Source organism: Vanessa cardui, chromosome 20 (genome assembly GCF_905220365.1).
Source record: "Vanessa cardui chromosome 20, ilVanCard2.1, whole genome shotgun sequence".
NCBI classification, from domain to species: Eukaryota; Metazoa; Arthropoda; class Insecta; order Lepidoptera; family Nymphalidae; genus Vanessa; species Vanessa cardui.
This window is the reverse complement of record NC_061142.1, coordinates 7401976-7424417: the sequence shown is the minus strand read 5'-3', so window position 1 is coordinate 7424417 and position 22442 is coordinate 7401976. Positions and strand designations below refer to the sequence as shown.

Below are 22442 nucleotides of genomic sequence, written 5' to 3'. Positions count from 1 at the left end.
GTGGAGTATACGTTAAAAGTTTTAAAAAAATCATAAAGCGTCTAAGGGCAGTGGTGACCAATTACCAGCAGGTGACCCATTTATCATTTAACTTCCAGCGCCAAAAAAATGTCGCACTCATAAATATACTAAGATTAATATATAGCTTGAGTCTCTAAATAACACTGATTTGTATCTGTAAAAAAATATATTAAAAATCATTTGTAAAAAATTCCAGTATCTAAATGAGACGATTCATGATCCATATCTCACGGGATAAAGTCTGGTGTCAAACGGACAGATTCTTAGTAATCCGTTTTACCTTTTAGGCACGGAACCCTAAAACCCAGCAAGCAGCTGATTCTGTACGAAACAACTTCGAATCTCACTAGATGATGATATGCCTAGGATTTTCAAACCTGTGTCCTATAAATATTGTAATTGTTACAATCAATATCGCACATCACATTGTAACGAATCACGCTTGTGTTTTGCGGTAAATTTCGAATTTATTCTTACAGAATAGGTTTTCTTTATTACGCAATAGGCTCATATTTGATCGGTATATCATTCTTTTCAGTGATTTATTTTTATAAATTCCTTGTTAAAATCCACCTTCTTAAGGAAAAACCAAGCAAATAAGGAAAATTCCCAAAGCCTACTGCGCATGTATAATAAGTGATCTGTGAACTCAGCTTCCCAAGCTAAGTTTCATTGATCGAGTAGCTTAGACTGCGATACGTAAAAAAATCAATAGATGCTTAAAGTAAAGTATCAATAGAGCTCTTCAATATTTCATTCCGTATCGTTCGCTGCTGAATGTAAAAAGTAAAAACGTAAATTACTAAATTATTAAAAGGTAAATAAATCTGAACTATAGTTTGTTTTACTAGTATAATTAATTATTAAAATATTTAAAATTTAAAGTGCAATAAACTCAACTTAAAATATGTTTAATGTATTATGGCGTTGCCATGACATCACACCATTACGTCACGCAGTATATGTTGCATGTTGAAGACTGCATCGACTGTACTATTGTTGTCCTTATCACACACAAGAATTTCATAGTAACAGTATGATATGAGACACGAATTAAATATTATTTTCGTGCTATCTCTTTCTTGCATAAAACACCGGTGCTCATATCTGAAAAGTCCCATGTGCCAAATTGAATTCTATTTGAGTCAGTTCAGTCCGTCGACAGTCCGTCATCGTGTTGCGTCTTTTTGTTATAATAGTTATAATACGTAGAATCAAAAACTCAAATTTAAAACATTTTTTTGTGAAATAACATTTTTATCAATAAAAATGTGAATAGTTATCTTCGCAAAATACTGGAAACAAGCAATCGTGTTAGCGGATGTATTAATAACAAGGTTTGTATCGAACTTGCATGCATTTTTTTTTATAACAATTGATAAGTAAACAATGTATCGGATATGAAATGATAAAAATTGAAACCATGATAAAACACGTATGTGTTTTTGTGTCGTTGACACAGTTTTTCGAATATTTTAGCGTTTAAAAAAACAATAACATCATGTATCTAAAAAAAATAAAGCTTCAATATTCGAAAAGTCCTTGACTTGCAAATGAAGTGTCGTCAAAGTTTCGATTCTTTAACTTAATTCCTAGTTATTTTAAAGCATGTTAAATAGTATGAATCGTTTGTTTTCCATTACAAAATAAAAATTATTTACACATTCATCCTTGTACTTCATTCAAATTATAGAGGACTTTTTGACAATCAAGTTAAGATTAAGAGGTCAACATTTGTATTTCTCCTTAGAAGTAACTTAAGCGACCTTATGCAATACGATCTGTATTCCAAAATGTTATTGTTCTTTAACCTTGTACACGAACTTTAAGTACCAAGTTTACGTCACAGTAAAGAGAACCTCTGGAAAGCTATAAGACTTCTTATTAAGGACCTCAAGCGTCTGTTTTCATATTGCAAAATAGGAAAATTTGCACACACTATAACATTAATAACAATGAATATAATGGAAAATCTTGATACATATTGCTAATATCTAATAGGTTTCCTACTTAAATATTTTTGAGAAATAAATTGATATTGATATTATGAAACAGTATCTAAATATGAAAGATCTCGGCGTTGTTAAACATATACGTATACAAATACTTTGAGTTTAAGCTTCACTTCTTAACATTAATATAATCCTTGGTAGGCAGGTACCAGGCATAAAAACACGTACAATTTGCACGTCCCATATCACGGTATATGAGTTTTTTTTTAATCTGTGGAGATGCTCAGATTATAATTATAGAACTAAGTAATTATATTTCAACATTATTATAAACACGTACTCACGGAAGCTAGTTAACATCTATATTTTAAATATTATTTACTTTTAATTTTGGTTTAACTACATTTTTATGATAATGTCTGACATTACTTTTATTTGGTTACAGAGGATATGCTATTTATCTAACATTCGGACATTTACTGTTGATCTTTTGGACGGACTGTCCTAAAATTAACTCGTTGAAAGAATAAAAAGTAAGATTGAAACATTGGTTACTTGCTCACCAATAAAGTGCATACATACTTATAAAAATAACAACGTTCGCGTTGGTAACTAAAATAAAGCACATGCTCACGTTTTAAATCACAAGTATTTGTTAGGAGAAATATAAATACATTGTACAATAGTTATTTTTAAAGCTTACATTGCTTTTATAAAATTTGCCAGTCAATACTTTTTCATTTCAAGTTTGCGAATTGTATTTGTAAAATTCGAAAATTATTCAGACAGAATTTAACGATGACAAATACGCAGGATTCTTATCTCGTGTTTAAACGGAACGGATGTATACGAATTAACACCTCTTTTGCGAAACAATGACTTGACTTATATGTATGTAAAACGCTTTTTTTATAATTACACTCGAGCAATAAATGTGAAATACATTTTCACATATTATTTACAAACTATCGTTTACAATCGTAGTTTAGTGTAAAACAAACTCTAGGAATACATTAATATACAGTCTATACTACTATTCTGAAATATTCTCAATGAAACGCGTTTCATTCGGAACACACCTCAAGCGTATGCCGAGAGGTGTCCCGGTCTGCGCCACAGTTGTGTAAACCAGAAGGGACTCATCATTTTCGTCTTATCCAGGTTTCAAAGACGGACCGGATTACACAGACGACGATGTTCATCACCGAACTAGACAAGTTCTTTGGTTTTCTCCAAATGTTTCCCCAACAAACGTGTCATCCGCATAACAAACGACTCTGCAGACTCAAATTTAGCTGGATCCTAAGTTTCTACATACGTCTTTAAACATATACTACTTTTTTGGGGATAACCAAGAAGAATAACCGTATCTATTCTTAAAACCAATAATGAATGCGTCTATAAGCTCATTTTTTTTATTACGGAGTTTATATTTTGATTGTTATGTGTATATACTTGAACATTAAATATAATTGTAATTCGAGTTCTAATTCGCTTTAAACAATATCTTACTTCTGGTCTCTATGTCTGACTAGCCGACCAGCGTCTAACGCTCGGTAGTCATTCATTCGTGTTCCTATCATTAAAAGACACTTTCATTTGTTGCATTGGGGTCGAATAAGCTAGCCACTGTTATAAAAAATATAATAGACTAAACTGATTTGATTTGATTTAATGAAATAAGGAACATTACGGTTCCTAAATATTTATGTTTTGCAGACCATGCCGGACTTAAGAAGCACATATTTTAAAATCAATGACACTAATATTATTATTACAAATTTGCGTATTTATAGCAGTATACATTAACCTATACTGTAAAAAAAACGTGTAAAATTGCCAGCAACGTTTTGTTACTTTAAGGAGTTTGATTATATGAGTCAACCTCCTACACTACAATATGAAGCCGTACAAATTACACATACATATATATATATATTAGCTACGGGTACGTAATATGTATGTACGTGTTTGTAATTGATTGATAAATAAACAAGAAAATATAATTTAAATATACAAAACATCGCTTCGGTAACATAGAGTGACTTACAATTGTCAAGTATTGTATTGCCAAATGTGAAACAGCGAATCTGAATAATAAGTAGTATTACGTCATTCCGTTGACGAGATTACGAGACGCTCCGAATATAATCAGGAGGCCGATTCTACTAATTTATAACTGTTACGAGACACGTCTGATTCCATCCCAATACAATTTCGTCAAATCGGGATCTTTGAGTAAGTAGCAGAGGAAACTGGACAGTATTACTTTTAGGTTCGATTGCGATTCAATAATCTGTGAGGAGATATATATTAAAAAAGCATAAAGTGCGCGAATGATGAAGAATGTGTATAAGATTACAAAAGCCTACCTAAGCCACCTAAGATTTGGAGACGACTTGGTCCTCTTATCTCAAACGGGACTAGAGCAGGTTTAGACTAATCTTGTTGGATTAGAACGGAACCTATTCAAAACAATGTTGATGGCTGACAGCACAAAGAGAATACTATAATTGAGTAGCTTGCTTTTCAAGTATAAAAACAAATACTTGTTTTTTAATTTAATTTACAACATCCTCACAGGCTCACAGTTGCCCGTGCCTTTGTTACATTTTACATTAAACGTTTTATATCATATATTTTTACTAAACATTTAGTAGATCTTCGCTCGATTTCATTCTTGTCGTCAACTTGTCGTCTTCATGGGAGACGTGGCTCACACTGACTTTTTTATACTTATTATAAAATAATATATACATAATCTATAATAAATAATATATAATAAATGCGTATATGGGTAATACTTTTTACTACAATCTAGCGGGCCCTGGTCCACGCTTGATCAGAGAGCGTACAGCCTACAGCCTCTACAAATACATATTATAACCTGCGTAAACTAAACAACGATCGGAAAAGTATTAATGACAATAAGATGATTAAGAAAACACATAAAATAGGACTCGTCGCTTAATCAAAAAAAAAACTCTTTGGACATACATGTAGGGCGCGAAAGAGACCATAGATGGATAATAAATGTGACCACGAGGATATCTTCGGAGGAGGCCTTTACCTTCTGATATCTGAATAATACAATTATACCACTAATATAGAATTTAAATTTTCATCTTTTCGTAATCTCGATCTCTTTAATAAATACGCAAAAGATACATTTTTAACAAATAAAGCATCAGCAACTTATTTTACAAGAATACGTCAAATTATTTTGTTAATAAGATCGCAAATATAGACACGTATGGTAATCTTAGGAAGTATATAATTAATTGCCTGAAAATGTTGGGCTTCTTTGGTTTTGAAGATAAGGTTTTTGCAGTTTCTTCTACCATGTCTAGCAATTTTCATACAAAAATATATGCAACCATCATTATTCCCTCACATGAAAAAAATCTCTGGGTGTTGTCAGTTTTGAACCCCCAATATTTAAATTTCACGTATTGTACGTGTTGATACTTTTATATCTGAATAAAAAAATATGTATAATTTTATTATTTGTGAAAGCGAATGACCTAAGGACACTGACCTTCGGCTTTGAAATGCAGGAATACAAACAGATGTAATTTTATATTACACATATAATTTCAGATTTCCATTGAATAGCCTCAACATACAATTACGAATAATGTGTGCCTAATGAAAAATAAATCATCATCATTATATTTATACCAAAATGAGGTCTTGGTTTTAAATTATGGCATCTAGCCAATTTAGCGGTGGTCTTGAAAACAAATGTAGTTTGGCCGTGTAATTAATACAGACAAGTTCGTTATTGATAGTTTTGACTATGTTCATGTGTCTTCATTTAATTTTTAATGATCACCAACTTCATACTGCTGAAAATATGAATACGTACCTAAATGATAATGAAAGATCAATCTTTCGTCTTATTTAATTAGTTGTTGAATACGATTGTAACTAAATTTAGGATCAAAACTTGTTAGCCTTGACGAGTGTGTCGAACTGTGACGATTCGTGCAATGACATCACAATATATATCTAAGTATATTATTGTATGAAATAAGGAAAGATCTACATATATTTTTACAATTTTCTCCATATAGTGAGAAACGGCAGACGTGCCTAGGAATGTAACTGTATTTATAAATAAAAAAATATCAATTAGAACAACACTAATTAATGTTTATATGCATAGTTATATTTATAATAATCTCATTTACCATAGCTTATAATAGTTTTATGTTTAAAAAAAACATGTTAGTTTAGCGGTTGATTTTCTTAGATGTGAAAAGAAAAGCAAACAATGATTGAGGAAATTCAGATGTGTTTGCGCGGATTTGTATAGGACGCGGTGTAGGTACACATTCGTTCAAAAATAACTCTTGCAACACCAAAACTATCAATAGTCCATTCAAACAAGCATTTAAATTTGTGTTATCTAGCTGTTTTTTGCATAGATAGCCCAAATTAAAAAACAATATTTAGTAAAAAGTTTTTTTTTTTTTTAAATCCACTTTAAATTTGTCGTTAGTATTACGAAGCACTAAAAAAATATGTAAGACTTTGTATATTTAACTAAACAACAAGCAGTATTTTCCCGCATTATAATTTTTTTTAAGCATTCCCCTTAAAATTATTTCGCTACATTGAGTACCTCAATTGTAATTTAGTATAGATTATTATATGTTTTTGCAGAAATAAAAAGTAACCCCTTTTTAAAATAATAATAAAAGAAAAGAGAAAAAAGAAAAGAAAAGTGGCTTCCTTATTAATAGTACTTAATTAAGACAACAATTAGAACTAATGACACATTAAAACTTTTTAAATTATTTATTTATATGATTAAAAATAAACATAGGAGTGTCTAAGAACGTGAAAATAAAACGCGATTAATATTAATTTTTTAAAGACCAGTAATGAAATCGATAAATAATTATTTTATTACTACAATGACCTCATTTGCTGGACAGTTGTAATTTATGAAATACATCAGTCGTCAAGGCAGGCTCAAGCCCGTGGGAAATATGGCTATCCGAAAAGTTTTTTCACTAATTAGACACCAATCGCATGACTATTCTACATAAATAATCTATCTATAGAAAGGATAGCCTCGTCCTGTGAATATTAAACGAAACTAGCCCTTACTCTTGCTTAGCCTATGCATAGTTTTAATCTTGGTATAGTCAGACTTTTGTAATTATAAATAGAGAAAAAAGTAATATTGCCATTATATTAAGAGAAATTTAATAGCTTTTTAATTGTGTTTAGTTTTAGATATATCTTTTTCTGTAGCCCTAACAAATTGTACGCACTTTTTCAAACCTTATCTTTACGTATATTTGTGATCTTAAGTAAGAATTCTCACGACTACCTACTACTTTTCTTACGAGAGGGTGGGAACAATCTTGTAAGAAGAAAATAAAATACCACCATATTTCCTCCTCCCATCCCCTCCACCATCCCCTCTCCCCTAAATTACTAATAAATGAATTAGCGCCATTAAGGCAGGATATTCAGATTTTAACTTTTACGTTTTAACCGCGCAATCAGCTCATCTCCACGACAGTTGCAGGTTGCAACTCATATATGCTATCATAGAGTTGATTTAAATAATAAATAACTACATATAATATTTAAAATTATATATGCCGGGCAAAAGTTTAATCTTTAATTGTGTTACATTTTAATTTTATCGTGATATAACAAACGTATCTGTTATTTAAATTTAGACTTTCAGTACCGTTAAGTAGGTACATATAATATGTATTTATCGTATGCGTTATATATGGATCGGATACGGATCGATGAAGGGCCAAATTGATAGTACATGCGGGTCCTCATTGAACCGTTGAGTATGACATGAATATAATTATGTGGGACACAACATTACACAAATTCTTAGCTTACACAACTAAATAGTAAAGAATAATTTTCCAAAACATGGATGGTTTGTACGAAAGAGTACATATGACATGACATTAAAATCCGATATATTTCTATTGGTTCGATCTCGAACTTGGAATATCTGCCTTATATGGCCATCCAGACTATTAAATGTAAAATTAAAGTATAAACCTATTGTAACTTTAGCTAGGAGCTGACATAAAAAAAGAAAACCGAACATAATGTTTCATAATTCACACATCGGAATACTAGGAGTTTTTTCTAGACTTCTAAAAATTAGTACTTGATGAAAGAATAGTTTAATTGTACCTAACTAAGTTTATCTCGTTGATTATTTAATAAGAGTATCAAGCAGCTGATGTAGAAAATATTATATTTTATCCGTGATTTTTATAATGCCATACAGAAATACTTAGTAATATTTTACTGTGTTACGGTTTGATAGCTGAGTAAGTCAGCCCAAGGTAGGCAGCGTATTGACAAAATAAGTGGTTCATTATTCTAGCATTGAGTGTCTATGAACTACAGCAACGACCATCGAGTACTCCATTAGACTGACTGTTCTCAAACTAATGACAAAAACATCAAAAAGTTAAAGCGCCTGAAAGTGTAGCTCTATGGTTAATTAAATTATATTTCGAATTGATATTGTTTCAGAATGGAAATGAGATAACCTGTGATCAAAATGACAATACTTCTTTATGACTACCGTGAGCTGGAGGAACGGGCTTCGAGATATCTAAATGTCTGGAAAGGTAAGGCTATTAAGGGGACTACATGAGCTAATGGCAAGTTTTAAAATGCCAAAAAGTATATAATCCAATGCAATAAACCAAATGAAAAAAATATATGTTAATCTTCAGGATAGATGCTAGTTATTAATTGTGTTGAAAACATGATGTAATTAATTTGGTACGATAGAAAAAAATCGCAAAGTTACCTCTAAAAAAGTCTTTTTTTGTTTTTTAACTACACTTATATACCTTCAATAATTTTGGTCTTTTGTCAGATTATTCTACAAACAATATACTAAAAATTTATTATGTTAATTATTTAGTAAAATCAATAGATTTTTTTTAAATCAGATTTTCTTATTTTCGACCAAAATGCGTAAGCATGTGTGCGTGAGCGCCTCGTACAGACACTGCCGGCCGAGGCCTGTTGCTATACAGACGTGTCGCTCTTTTCACCGCATCGTTGCGAATAAAATCTCGTAGATTTTATTTTTGTGTAAATTTAATTGTAAATTAATTGTCGAATATTATTCTTTTATGTAAATAAATATATTAAGTTAAAGTAGTCTAGTTGTAGTTAGCCATTTATTTTTTTGTTAAGTTATTTTTTATAAAGTTTAATTTTGTAAACATGGGAAATAAAGTACAATCTGTGAAGAAAACTAAAAAACGTTCATATAAATTAAAAAGCCGAACATATGAAAGATAATATGAAAAGGTAAGAGTATTTAATTAGTAAACATATATATATTATAAATAATGATTATTGGAAACATTTATTAAAAACAATGCAATTAGTTCGCATAGAATCAGATTTTTCGTCATATTTCTTACAGTCACCATGGAGTATTTGGTCAATGCAAGCAAGTCCAAGAAGAATGTGCGGGTTCGATCCCCGCACTCTGAACTAAAATTTTATTATTTTTAAAGGACTATATTTAAAAATATATATATATTTTATAATTATTGAAATTTAATTCCTAACAACTATGCATTTATTTTTTCAGAATTAAGAAAATCGAAAAAAAAATAACACGGAAGCTATTTCTATTACGTTAGAGTTTAATTTTATCAATTTTGTGTATAATAGGAAATATAGTTATGTATGGATGAAATTTAATAATAAAAAAAATAAATAAATACTAATTAGCACATCACATGAATATTTAGTGGTGCTTGCCTGGGTTTGAACCCGCAATAAGATGCGCGCGTTCTACCCACTGGGCCATCTTGAAATATGTAATTTTTGTGAACCAAAGAACTAAAATATTTAGAAGTGTCATATACGTAATTCAATATTTTTTAAAGATTGGAAATAGTAACAATTGAAAAATTTTAGCTCGTAGCTTCAGTGAAAGTGGGTGAAATATTGATTGCAAGTATCCAAGATATTTTAATAACGAACGACGACGAACGAATAATTAAAAAAAATATTTTAATAAAAAAATTGAAACGAAATTTATTTGTTTTTTTGTTAAACCAAAAATAAATAAAAATATTTGAATTTAATTGAATCAGTTTAATTTCAAATATCAGTCAAAAACAATACAAATAATTCTAATATCCAAACTATTTTTATGAGATTTATGACTAAACCCACTGTGATTGACCGAGTTAACCAATAATTCTACTAAACTGACTTGATGATATTATTTTTATAGTAACTTTTTGATGCTGACTTTTTTAACTTAATTTTTTTTCTTTGTGTACCGATATTAGTAAAACGAACAAACTCTACGCTTTTTGTCAGTATACAAATTACGAACAGTTCGAATTTTATTTAATAAATCGCTTAACAAACTTACAAAATTTAAAAATAGGTACGATTTAATATTTAGTATTACAACTAATTGAATTGATACAGTAAAAATTAAAGAAAAAAATGTTTAAATTAACTATTTTTTGTACATAAAATAATAATAATTTAAGTTTAATTAATTCTGTTTAATTTTATCATAATTTTTTAAATGACACAAAGAAATTAAAATAATTCTGTTGTCCTGTCTATTTTTATGAAATCTATGATTGATAGAATTGATAGAATTGACTTCGCTTCGCTTTCGCTCGGCGCGGCGCGCGGCGGTTCGGCGCCATCTATTGGAATATTCAGGCGTAACCTCGCCGCCTCGCTAAGCGTAGTGCGCGGGGGGACATGCCGTTTTTGTCGTTAGACTCGTTAGTTTATGTATGTGTGCGCGTGATTCTCAAGGGCAATTAGCTCCTGTAGTCCCCTTAAATGAAAGGCTCTATATTATAAAACAATAGCGAATCTACATATTGCGTGTCTTCATACTCAAATTTTAAAATTAAGAAAATCTTATTTTTATATAACCTAAACCTTTAATACACGCAACAAGAGAAAATGAAAAGAAATAATATTCTGTACTATTCCTATTAAGTTAATAGTACTCTATAACTACTAACAGCTCTATCTACTCTTACATAGCCTTCTGGCTCACTTTCACATATTGTATTAACTAATCAAAGACACAAAGATTTAATTAATGTCTATACTTTTTAATATTTTGATGACAATTCATTTCGACCACCATCAAAGTCATTAAAAATCAAAGTAATCGGTATATGTATGTATTCATTTTACTTTTCAAAGAAAACAAAAATATAAACTATGAAGTAAATATGAAGGATCGGCAATAAAGTCAGTCTGTAGATAAAATCAGATATGCTGTGATAAAATCAACGTACAGTTAATAACTCCATACTGTTTTATCTTTAACAGATAATCTTCTATATATGTATATAAAAGCTAATACCACTTTAATTAATCACGAAATTTAGGAAATGTAACACTTACACATTTGAAATTTCGCTGGTAGTTTCCCCATAGGGTGTAGACTAAGTGACACCTAAGATTTTATGAAATTCCTAGACCTAAGGGGGGAAAACGAAATTCGACACGAAAAAAAAAATCCGATTACTGCCAATTTACACGACCAAAAGAAAAAGCTCCCCATAGCGCCATTCGACGCTATTCGTCGCTATAGATTCTCGCGTCAGTTCAACCCGAGAAAGCAAGTGCATGAAACTCGACGTGTCAAATTGACGAATATATTAGGTCATATGATATTACAAGTATTAAATAAATATTGATAATTAGGGATAGCGTACTCAATTCGGATGTGATCGGTTTTACGAATTTTGCCGATGCTACGTCTAAGTTGTGTCGTACTATATATAAATATATTTTTGTAAAAAATCTATTTATAGTCCATGTTACAGGTAGTTATTTTAACAAATCGCATTGTATATGTAAGATTTGTAGTGTATTTTTTTTCTTTATAATAATGCTTGTTTAGTTATTTAAACATTTCGATCTTGATCTATCTAATTAGAAGACAACTATCTTTATAGTTGTAAGGTAAATAAGTATCTACTTATTTGAAGAAAGATGACAGTACATAAAACATCGGACTATGAACCTTTATGGACTACTACGAACATTTCTGCTCCTAGAAATTTACCCAACATTACTTCTTAATCTACAAGTATATGACTACTTTCACGTAGTTTTATACGTAATCATATAAACTTTAAATCTCCGCAACTAGAAACTTGCCTCCGTTAAAACCTTTGAACAACATTTTCTTTGCTGAACGAAACGGTCGTTTAGTTATTATGACGAATTCACCGTGCCACATTCGTACTTAAGATTTAACGAGGTACTTTCATAAATATGTTCAACTAGAATTTCAAAACAAATTTGTATGAAATATTTATGTTCTAAATTTAAATTTATTTTCGCTGTACTAAGAGTTGTTATGGCATTTGTAATAAAATTAATAAAATAAAAAATGCGTGTGGAGTCACGTCACTAATAGAGTTTCAATCTCTCATTATATTGAAATATTTAATATTTAGAGGCGAAATTCATTGTTTACATTATATTTATTTATCTTATGAGGTCATTTTTGTGTTATCTCTTTACTTTCAATACTTCTTTCTCATTTTTAAACTCGTAAAATATAAAATAGATTATTTTATTTGGGTAATTGATATAAGTAGAGCTACATGAGTAACTAATAATAATCATACGGTAACCTTGCACAAATGTTCGTTATGAGCCATAACTTATGTCTACTGCTGATAATAAAAGTTAAAAATATATCCCACGAGATATAGGACGACTCATGTTTGCAAAATGAGGTCAATTTTTGCGGCTACTACTGTTGATACCATGCTTAAACATATTGGCTATGAAAAATGTTTAAGTTTACGTATTAAAAAATATAGCGAAGATTTACTGTCACTGATAAAAAAGAACATGATTTATTATATATCATTATCGACGACCTCCATGGTCGAGTGGTGTGTACACTGGTTTTCATGGGTACGCCACTCTGAGGTCCCGGGTCCGATTCCCGGCCGAGTCGATGTAGATTACCATTAGTTTTATATGTTGTCTTGGGTCTGGGTGTTGGTACCGTCGTTACTTCTGATTTCCATAACACAAGTGCTTCAGCTACATTGGGATCGGAGTAATGTTGTCTCATATTTACCTATTATTAATTACTCGTCATTGCTTTCTTCCAGCATGGCATTTAATACTCTACGCTCTGGCAGCGATCTTCGGAATTCTCAACTATGTGTTCCTGCGAAACACCATGCAACTCGTTGATAACAATTGCGTATTGTACCCAAGGGAACTAGCATTCCGATATATAGACTTACCCGATGTGCCAGAAACATATAGCTTAGTTAATTTGACGAGCATTATTAATGAATCAAACTATACAAAAAATGAAGAAAATCGAAATGCTCAAAATTTACCCGTCCAATTAGAAAATGCAACCAAAAGCGTTGAAGAGAAAAATGTGACTAATATGAACAATACATTACGAAATGACACAGAACCGGCCACAATTGAAAATGACGTTAACATTCTCACAGGTACAGTAAAAATATTTATTCCTGTATATGTATGTAGATTCTGTTACGTAGCTTCTTAAAATATCATATATATCTTAAATCAATGTAAGAGATTTGTATAATAAAACAACACATAAAGGTATATTCTTTTGAAAAGCGTCAATCGTTCATCATAATTATATGCACATTTCTTCTTTAAGACCACTTATAGACTTTATATTTTAGATATATGGGCGTATATCTAAAATATAAAGTGCCTTTGGCGATTTACGTCCGATTGTAATCGAAAGAGTCTCAACGAATTTCTCTTCGATATTAAATTAACGTTGCTCTGAGATCATTAAATGTTGAAATAGACTAACTACTGATGACGATTCAAAAGTGCTTGTAAAAGCTTACTTGAATAAAGTTTATTTTTGATTGATCAATACCTGTGATCTGCCTCGACCTTGCTTGCTTCAGTCATCAAATAACACGAGTGAATATATTATTACTTTACAGTAAATGAAACTCATCGTCTCGTTTTGGATACATCGCGGACTCTCTTCGGATGGGACAATGATTGTCAATATGCGGAATATATGCCGATCATGTCCATGATTTTTGCGGCTGCGTGGGCAACTTTCTTTACTATGTGTCCGGGAGGCGGTTATTCAAGATCTGGGTAAAAACACAAAAATTATACAATTTGAAGAGCATTTAAATAACCATTCTTTATCCAACCGAAAACTAAGAGCTGACACAACAACAACAACAACAGCCTGTAAATTCCCATTGCTAGGCTAAAGGCCTCCTCTCCCTTTGAGGAGAAGGTTTGGAACATATTCCACCACGCTGTTCCACATGGTGGAATACACATGTGGCAGAATTTCTATGCAATTTGTCACATGCAGGTTTCCTCACGATGTTTTCCTTCACCGCTGAGCACGAGATGAATTATAAAGACAAATTGAGCACATGAATCTGCGGTGCTTGCCTGGATTTGAACCCGCAATCATCGGTTAAGATGCACGCGTTCTAACCACTGGGCCATCTCGACTTCAAGAGCTGATTCAAAATAATATAAATATTTAAGTGTTAACAAGACAGATAATTATAACCTTGCGTATGTGTTACGCACCTATGTTTCAGCCAAATCGTTACATATACAAACCTGGTATAGGTCGCTTGTCGCTTGACTAAATCACTTTAAAAATATTAAGGAAACATTAATATTTCAATTGAACTAAGTTTTTATTACATTGGATATGTATATAATTTACAGATTGCAGCAACCGTGGCGTATTCTAGCACCGGCCTTGCTTTTCGCTCTTGTAATGGTTGGTCTCACCGGTTACAGTTTTACAAGTACCAATAGAGGCCTATATGCATTTTGTTCAGCATTTTACAACATCACAAACGCTACGACGTAAGTATGTGTACTTATAGATAGTTCATTCAGTCCCAATGACGCGCCCACTCGTTTAGAATAATTATTATAAATCAATTTTAAATTGAAATAATTGAAGTATAATTTCGATCTAAATTACGGAGTCGTAATTTTTACTAAATAGGCTATTTGACAATGCGAAAAATAAATTGTGAATTATTGTAATTAGTGTATAATATGAGTTTAAAAATGGTTGTTTACTAACGAAACTTGAAAATAATACTTAATTTGTTCAAAAATCAATGAATAAAAATGCAGTTTTTCAAACGTCACGTGTCACGTTTGTCACGTGACACAAAACGCTCCTGATTGGCAGGGCTTATGATGAAGTCACTTTCTTGTAAACCTTGCTTTTCTACTATATGTACCACAGATTAAAATACAGCAAAGTGACGTCACCGACCCCATTGCAGCGCCATATTGTCCAAGTAGCGTTTTCGCGCGTTATTTAAATATGGAAGTTTTAATATGATATTTTTCAGCAAATATGTACTAGAAATAAAAAAATCAACTTTTACTGGGTTCCTTAACCTCTACTAAATAGTATAAAATGGATTTTAAAAACCAGTCAAATAGCCTATTGCATATATTTTTGACTGGATTGAGGTCCTAAATCATGTAATGCAGTGATACGATAAACGTTTTATAGGTTTTTCATATTTTCTCAAAATTTCTTATTATTTGCGGAAAGCCAATTATGCTTTTATAATTAGTGAATTTTGGAGACTCTTTTTTTCTAAACCACAGTTATGATAAGCTGCGTTATCTAAGAATACTAACTACTGCATCATCAAGACTGGGTATAAAATTGTAACTACTTTTAAAATTTCGCAATTTAAAACAAAAAATATCATAGAATAATCAAAATTATTAGAGCACCTTTCTCGATATCTCATTATATTAAATACCCTTGGTATTAGATTTGAAAAATATAAAGGAAATAAAGGCATAAAGTCATGCGTTTACACGGACTTTGTGTTTTGTACCTACGTACTGTTTCGTTGGACTATTGGCTGACATAATATGAGGATCTATATTCCGAGGTATTTGGTTTCAGTTCAGCTTCAGAACGGCTTAATTATAACTCACAATTGAACCACCAATTGGAAGAAGTCAATAAACGCCACTTTTCGACATATTCACTTTTATACACTCTTTCATTCTTTAGACGTAGGCCTAAATGTCATACATTTAAGGCGGGTCTGTCGGTGAATAAATCAGGATTTATATTTTCTTAATAATCATTGAAGTCCTATAAGTTTATAAGTTGAACGCAAAAAGTTATGAAGTTTTTTTTATTATCTCCGTTCCTATTTTTTGGATTTATTCATTTCTTCCAATTGGTGATTCAATCAAAGACACGAGTACCGATTACAGAGATAAATAAATATAAAATAATGAAAGTTGTAAATGTACAGGTGCTCGTCGGTGAGCCCGTACGTGTCGCTGGCGCGGAACACGTCGTGGGCGTTCGGCGCGCGCGCGGCGGCGGCGCGGGCGGCGAGCGCGGGCGTGTGGGCGAGCTGGGCCTGCGCCGCCGCGCTCTTCCTCGCGCGCTGCCTCACGGCGCCCGACTTCCAGATCCGGCGGACCGGGGCTTACCTCAATGACCCTCAGCAGGTACGCAGCTAGTTCATCTTTAATGTAAAGCCTGTTTCGCAGAGTACAATTGGACCCTTTGATCAGAGTCGGATTTAAAGGTGTGGAGGCCCCGGAGCCACAAACACCCTAAAAATTATATTATTATGAATTAATTAGTTTTTTTTTTATTTCAATCAGTAAGCTATGAATTGTTTCTTATTTGTATCGGTAACTTTTTAAATATTAAATAGTAACATTATTATAATTTGACTATATCTCAGTATTTGTTAACTTGCTGAAAACTGTGGCCCCCTCTCATGTGGAGGCCCCAGGGCAGTTGCCCCGGTTGCCCTCCCCTAAATACGGCCCTGCCTTTGATTGCTGCTTAGACTAAATAGATACTATGATTGCTTTTACAGTTAAACAAATACAAAAAAAAGACGTTAACGGTACTCTGTTTCATAAATTTTTCAGAAAATAACACCGTACCTAAAAAAATCTAAGCGTCGACGTGTTTCGAAAACATCTCCAAACAAACGTGACACTGCTTCGATTAAATCGGAGCCTACGGCCACCACGGAGCTTGTTACTGCTTCCGTGGAACAAGGGCAAGACACCGTGCCTCCCTCGCCTCAAGTAACTCCGTTCAAACAGATGAATGGAAGAGAAGACATCGAAATGACGATAACCCCACACCAACTGCATTAAAAGCTTGAATATTTTATGCAGGAAAATACCTATGTATTTTCTTAAGTTATTATTATATCAGAAGATTTTTTTCTAAGAATTTATTTAAAGCTTAAATGTAAAATGTGAAATACATGAAGGACTTATAGGACGCATTTAAAATACTTATACTAAATGTTGTCTGTAAAATGTTGATTTTATTGCTGTATAATTAATTACTGTTAATCTGGTTTGTGTTTATTAAATAAATGTTTATAAGAAGCGTTTATATATTTATTTATCATGCTGTTTAAGATATATACGTAGCCTTAGCTAATAGTTAATCAAAACAAAATATATACGAATACTTTTTGGATATTTTTTTTTACCAAAAAATAGAGAAACTACTCCACAGCAGCTCTCATATTATATTTTCTCGATGGTATTGGTAGGATAGCTGCCCATGAGTATTACTATTGATACCATTGATTGTATTGCAAAAACCAATGCTTTTAAAATAAACTGTCGATAGTTTTGTGCTATTGATAGCCATTTATTTTACGATAGTATTACTTTCTCAAGATAAGTTATTTACTAAGCCAGGGTATGATATCTACCATATGTTAATATCTTAATAAAATTTGCGCCAGTAAAGAGTATAAGAATTAATACATTTAGTACTTTCTCTTCGATTTATGAAAAAAGAAAACATTAAAGTATACTCTCAATTGTAAAAGTCACATACGAGTTTACATAATTTCATATAACCATCGATGTCCAAAGTCGCATTTGAAAAAAATAACAATATTCCTTGCTCTTCGATTTAAGAAACATTAAAGAGTTGCCTTAAGTTGCAATTGGAAAATGCTGACTTAAAAATATAATAATAATGACATTTGTTTTTATTTCCTCATTAAAATGCATTTTAATTAAATTCATTACATAATTCATTTTATGAAAAAAAACTTTTGATTTTAAAAATTCTTGTAACAATCTTCGTCGTGAATATATTAAAAAATATTTTTATTCCTTCCTTCCATAGTTTTCTAAACTTTTGTTTGAGTTTTGACATGTTTTGAATATGTCAATGTCAAATGTCAATATAATATGATTTCATGAAAGAGTATTATTAAAGTAAAATTATATAAAATATAATCCACCGTGATATATAATGATATTTAATCAGGTAAATAGAATTTTAAACAATCGTTATGTTATTAATAAATTTTTACGCAATGTTCATAACGAATTGCCGGCAAAAGTATTATATCCGCTAAAAAGTCGAGCATTGCTAAAGATTTCGGGCCAGGAATCTTCCTCCTTTCTTCAGGGGCTAATAACTAACGACATGAGACATTTTGAAGAAGGTGCTAAGTCTATGTATGCAATGTTTTTAAACACCAAGGGTAGGGTTATGTTCGACACTCTTATACATAAATGGGATAATGACGAAACGTTCTTAATAGAATGTGACAAAAAATTGGTCAACTTATTACAAAAACACCTAAAAATATATAAATTAAAACGCAAAATCGATATTGAAGATGTTGATAAAAGTTTTATTATGTGGGCTTTGATTCATCCTGAGACAGACAAGATCCCTGATTCAATGTCTAATGTAAACTTTTATAAAGACCCTCGACTTGCTGACTTAGGTTTTCGCATAATCTCTGCTGTTGGAACAAAAGATTCACAGATAGTACAAATGATTGGAAAGGATATTGTGGCTAAAGATAGTGAAGAAGGCTATAAATATTTAAGATATAAACTAGGGGTAAGTGAAGGAGCCGATGAATTGCCACCAGGAACTTGCTTTCCTTTGGAGGTAAATTGTGACTACCTGCATGGTGTGAGTTTTCATAAAGGTTGTTATATAGGTCAGGAGTTGACAGCTAGAGTTCATCACACAGGTGTTGTTCGCAAAAGAATAATGCCTTTAAAATTCAATGAAACTATAAGTGAAAACATTGAAATGGATTCTGTAATCTCAGCTAGTAATAAACCAAAAAGCAATTTGGGAAAATTGAAAGGTGTGATGGATGACTATGGAATAGGATTGATAAGAATCAAAGAGGCACTTGATGCTAAAGTTCTTATGGTTAGCAAATATTCAGCTGAGGCTCTGAAACCCTCGTGGTGGCCAATAGAAGCCCCTAAGGAAATTATAAAGAGTGAATAGCGTTCTTTAATAATTTATGGACAACTATATTATTGTAAACAAAAATGTTGTGAAAATCTGATATATGTAGGTATCTATATTTTCGTTTACTTTATTATTGTATTAAACAGTCTTAACATAAAAAATGATATTGGAACATTGCCCTAATAAACTTGTAATTTTATTTAAGTTTACAATCAGAAAACTGTTTTAAATCATGTCATTTTGTTTCAGTAAAATGGAAAGCTCAAAAGGAAAAGATGAATGTGCACAAGTTACTTACAATTTTAGGTGTTCTCAGTGTGACCTTAATGAAGAAGCTCACTATAAAGGTGTGAGTCCACCTTTTTCACGAAAGATTGAACTAAAATACCCAAGCTATGTAATGAAGGATCCGTTTAGCCCTCCAGGGAAGGGAGAAATTTTAGTTCTTGGGGCCGATTGTGCCATTTGTGATAAAACAGTCTGTATTAGTAAACAATGTAGCATTTTCTATTTTAAAACATATTGCCTAGAATGTGTAAAAAAATGTCTTGATAAATTTCCAACAGAAGTAACTAATAAAATAAAAAAAAATTAATGACACTTTTTTTACTTCTTTATGCAACTACTTTAACATGTAAATTCATATTTTTACTTTTTTTTTAAACATTCAAAATAGTATAAGTCAAATACCTCTGTCTTAAAAAATAAAACACCTTTGTACAAAATACTGTTTACTTTGGCTTTCCAGTCCGATTTACAGTATTTTTATCAAGTTTTCACAAATTAATTCAATAACACAGTTACATTCGACCAAAACATTTGATCGCATCGGTGTAAGTATAATACATAAATTTAAATAACTTTTACAAGCCAGTATTTAATACGCAAAATACAACCTCAATGCTATATAAAAGCAACCAGCAGATGCCCACACTTCATCAGAAACAGAAAATACAATCTTAAAATTATTAAAAAGATAATTACAGCATAGTTATATTTACGGTAATATATTAATAAGCTCTAAAATGACAAAATTAAATATATATACGTATATATATTTTGTCGCCACTGCCTGTCACTCAATTCAGATTGTTAGCACCACAATACATCATAACTCTTTTATAAAAGTGACCGCCTTCACCGAACAACGAAGTACTTCAATATAAAACAACACAATATTCAGTGAAATATTTATCAAAATACGTTAACAGCAATTATATATAATAATATATAAGTTACAGAGAAATATTATTGCTTCCAGTGTTCCCTAGTTAGCTATTGTTTCGTAGAATATTCGAGACTGAGATTTTCATATATGTAGCCTATTGCAGTCAAAAATAATCTTTAAGAAAAGCTTTATGGGTAGATAATGTTACAATTTGAATGTATCATAAATGGACATATTTAAAAGATGAATTTTGAATACTATACATTTTAAACTACTTATTGACGAAATACTACAAGACATCTTAAATGTATTATTTGTGTAAATATCTGGGCAGTGTGCTATTTCTTTCTCTAGTTCAATTAAGTATTAAATAACACTAGCGATTACGAAGAAAGTAAACACATTGTAGTATAAAATGGTGATGACAGAATCTAGACATAGAAAATTATTCTAATATAAAATCTTATAAATAAAATTGTAGGAAAACATATTGAGTCGGCTGCCTTCAAATAATTTTCGAACATTACTTCAAAAAGCTTTCAAATGATGTATGAATTACAACATTCTATTGACGACGAGCGTGTCAATACATTTTTTCACACAATACATTTAAAAACTTAATAAGACATATATGGGACTATAAAATTTAACTGGCCTAGTTTAAATGTTCGGCAAATAAAAATAAGTGGACTTTGGACGGGTATACTCTTACAGTAGGTAAAAATTGTGATCTAAGTGAAATTTCACTGGGGTACTCTTATGTGGGTAAGTGGAACCATCTTCACAAATTTTAATTTATTCCTAAACTAACAAAATTTTCACAGCCGAAACGTAATTATAATTTTGATGAAAACTAATTTTTCCAAGGTTGTTCCTTGTTTTAAAATAGCCATCTATATTATCTCTCTATCCTGCTTCTTATATTAAAAAAAGTGGGTGCTAAGATTAAAATATTTTGTAAAAAATATTTTTTGGTCTCAATTAATATTTAAGGGACCTTTCAATAAAAAAAAACATTCCTACTCTAAACATCTTATGACTAAGTATTCATGTGGTGTTTTCTATCTCGTCTGGGAATGAATTGAATTTATTCCAAGAGATTCTGTCAGGATCAAGCGATACAATAAAAACATCTACCATTATTTTAGTTACACTCAATACACAATATTTAATTACCTAAGATTACGGTCACAGAAGTAACATAATTTACATTTGGGGTCGGAATAGAGAGTATTACAAGTCAACGTCAATCTTTTAAATAAGTAACAAAATGAGATATTTTGAAAAATATGTTAATTAAAAGATCAATTGTGATACAATTAAAAAATCAAAATCAAGTATGACAAATACCAGCAGTGTTTGAAACATACGGGTAAAAGAGATAGTTGATTTTGTTTCATCCGACCTCCGATATAATACTAAAATATCTGCGACCGATTACATAAAATGTTAAACATAAATAAAATAGTCATTTCAAACAGGTAGCAAACAGACTCTATACATATTTACTTTAAGCATCGTTTGTTACAAACTCCTTATATACTAAACGAAAAAGGCAATATCTAAAAAATTTTATAAAATTACATATTGAGCATCTATACTTTTGAAAAACAAGTCAAAACACCAAAAACATATTTGGTCGTCTGAATTGTTTTTCAAATACTCTTACAAAGAAATCGTCACATGAAGTTAAAAACGATACACGATACACTTCCACGTAAGAGCAGCGAATTGGGTGTATTAATTTGTATTTTACTTCTTGTAAAACAGATAGAAATATACCCTAACTCCTATTCGTAGAAGTTTATTGATCAAAGCTTGGAATGTTCCAAAAAAATATGTAACATTGTTATGTCATGAATTTATAATTACAAATTTAATAATAAATAAATGAAAGTAACTGCACATATTTCAACATAAGCACCCGATTCACTTCGCAACAATATTACGACGATTTTCATTTCTTTTTCTACTAGATTTTATA

General features: G+C 31.1%; 2 protein-coding genes across 3 annotated transcripts; both read left to right on the top strand.

The window, feature by feature from the left end:
• Positions 1 to 1150: 1150 nt before the first annotated feature.
• LOC124538483 lies at positions 1151 to 17430 on the top strand. The gene is made up of 7 exons (XM_047115562.1): positions 1151 to 1358; positions 8508 to 8605; positions 13136 to 13492; positions 13973 to 14135; positions 14736 to 14879; positions 16319 to 16520; positions 16956 to 17430. The coding sequence occupies exons 2-7, from the start codon at positions 8536 to 8538 to the stop codon at positions 17187 to 17189; spliced, it is 1170 nt and encodes a 389-aa protein (XP_046971518.1). The 5' UTR covers positions 1151 to 1358; positions 8508 to 8535; the 3' UTR covers positions 17190 to 17430.
• An 824-nt stretch (positions 17431 to 18254) lies between these two features.
• Positions 18255 to 19890, top strand: LOC124538294 (putative transferase CAF17 homolog, mitochondrial). 2 transcript variants are annotated; one of them, XM_047115306.1, is made up of 2 exons: positions 18255 to 19392; positions 19540 to 19890. In XM_047115306.1, exon 1 carries the CDS (start codon positions 18319 to 18321, stop codon positions 19324 to 19326), a length of 1008 nt encoding a protein of 335 aa, XP_046971262.1. In that variant the 5' UTR covers positions 18255 to 18318; the 3' UTR covers positions 19327 to 19392; positions 19540 to 19890. The 2 variants fall into 2 exon arrangements, with proteins under 2 accessions (XP_046971262.1, XP_046971263.1); XM_047115307.1 differs by having other exon boundaries at positions 18255 to 19396; positions 19540 to 19690.
• The last annotated feature ends 2552 nt before the right edge of the window (positions 19891 to 22442 follow it).

Bases quoted from the DNA above. Each gene is read 5' to 3' on its own strand.
- LOC124538483 (XM_047115562.1), top strand. From the start codon at position 8,536: ATGACAATACTTCTTTATGACTACCGTGAGCTGGAGGAACGGGCTTCG. The intron at 14,136-14,735 runs GTAAAAACACAA...TATAATTTACAG, and splicing joins GGCGGTTATTCAAGATCTGG to ATTGCAGCAACCGTGGCGTA. The intron at 16,521-16,955 runs GTACGCAGCTAG...TAAATTTTTCAG, and splicing joins ACCTCAATGACCCTCAGCAG to AAAATAACACCGTACCTAAA.
- LOC124538294 (XM_047115306.1), top strand. From the start codon at position 18,319: ATGATATTTAATCAGGTAAATAGAATTTTAAACAATCGTTATGTTATT.